The sequence below is a fragment of the Colobus angolensis genome, unplaced genomic scaffold, assembly GCF_000951035.1.
Source record: "Colobus angolensis palliatus isolate OR3802 unplaced genomic scaffold, Cang.pa_1.0 Scaffold43, whole genome shotgun sequence".
In the NCBI taxonomy this organism is placed as follows: Eukaryota; Metazoa; Chordata; class Mammalia; order Primates; family Cercopithecidae; genus Colobus; species Colobus angolensis.
Genome location: NW_012117710.1, coordinates 1203632 through 1204112, shown reverse-complemented (window position 1 = coordinate 1204112; position 481 = coordinate 1203632). Strand labels below are relative to the sequence as shown.

General features: G+C 71.1%; 1 protein-coding gene across 1 annotated transcript in view; it reads right to left on the bottom strand.

The window, feature by feature from the left end:
* The window catches only part of LOC105522470 (cytochrome P450 2W1), a 6389-nt gene extending 6161 nt beyond the window's left edge, over nt 1-228 (bottom strand). Inside the window, exon 1 of the mRNA XM_011956994.1 lies at nt 48-228. Coding sequence (XP_011812384.1) covers nt 48-221 — 174 coding nt within the window. The 5' untranslated portion in view covers nt 222-228. The remainder of the gene's footprint in view (nt 1-47) is intronic.
* Nucleotides 229-481: the final 253 nt, after the last annotated feature.

Sequence of the window (481 nt, the reverse complement as noted above, 5' to 3'; positions counted from 1 at the left end):
ACAGCAGCTGTCCGGGCGGCGAGAGCTGCCCAGGCTCCCTGACCTACCTCCATCAGGGACCGGTCCTGTTGCGACAGACGCAGCAAGTGCAGGTTCCCGATGAGCGGCAGCGGGCGAGGCCCCGGGGGCCACCGGGGGGCTGGGGAGGTGTCTCGGGCGTAGGCGCGGAGCAGCCCCCAGAGCCCCAGGAGGCCCAGGAGCAGCAAGAGCAGCAGGGCCATGAGGACGTGGCTGGTGAGGCCCCGCTCCCCTCCTGGGCCCCGTCCCCCCCGCGCCCTTATAGGCCTCCCCAGGAGGGCGTGCCCGCACCCCACCCACCCCACCACCCCTAGAATGTGGAACGAGCAGTTTGCAGGGCAGCCCCCAGCAGGCGGCTTAAAGCTGCAGGCCTGCGTGGAATGTGGGGCTGAGGCCCTAGTGGGGCCGGGTAGGGGAGCGCAGGACGGGGGCCCTCTGGGGTCAAGCATCCATGTCCCCTGTT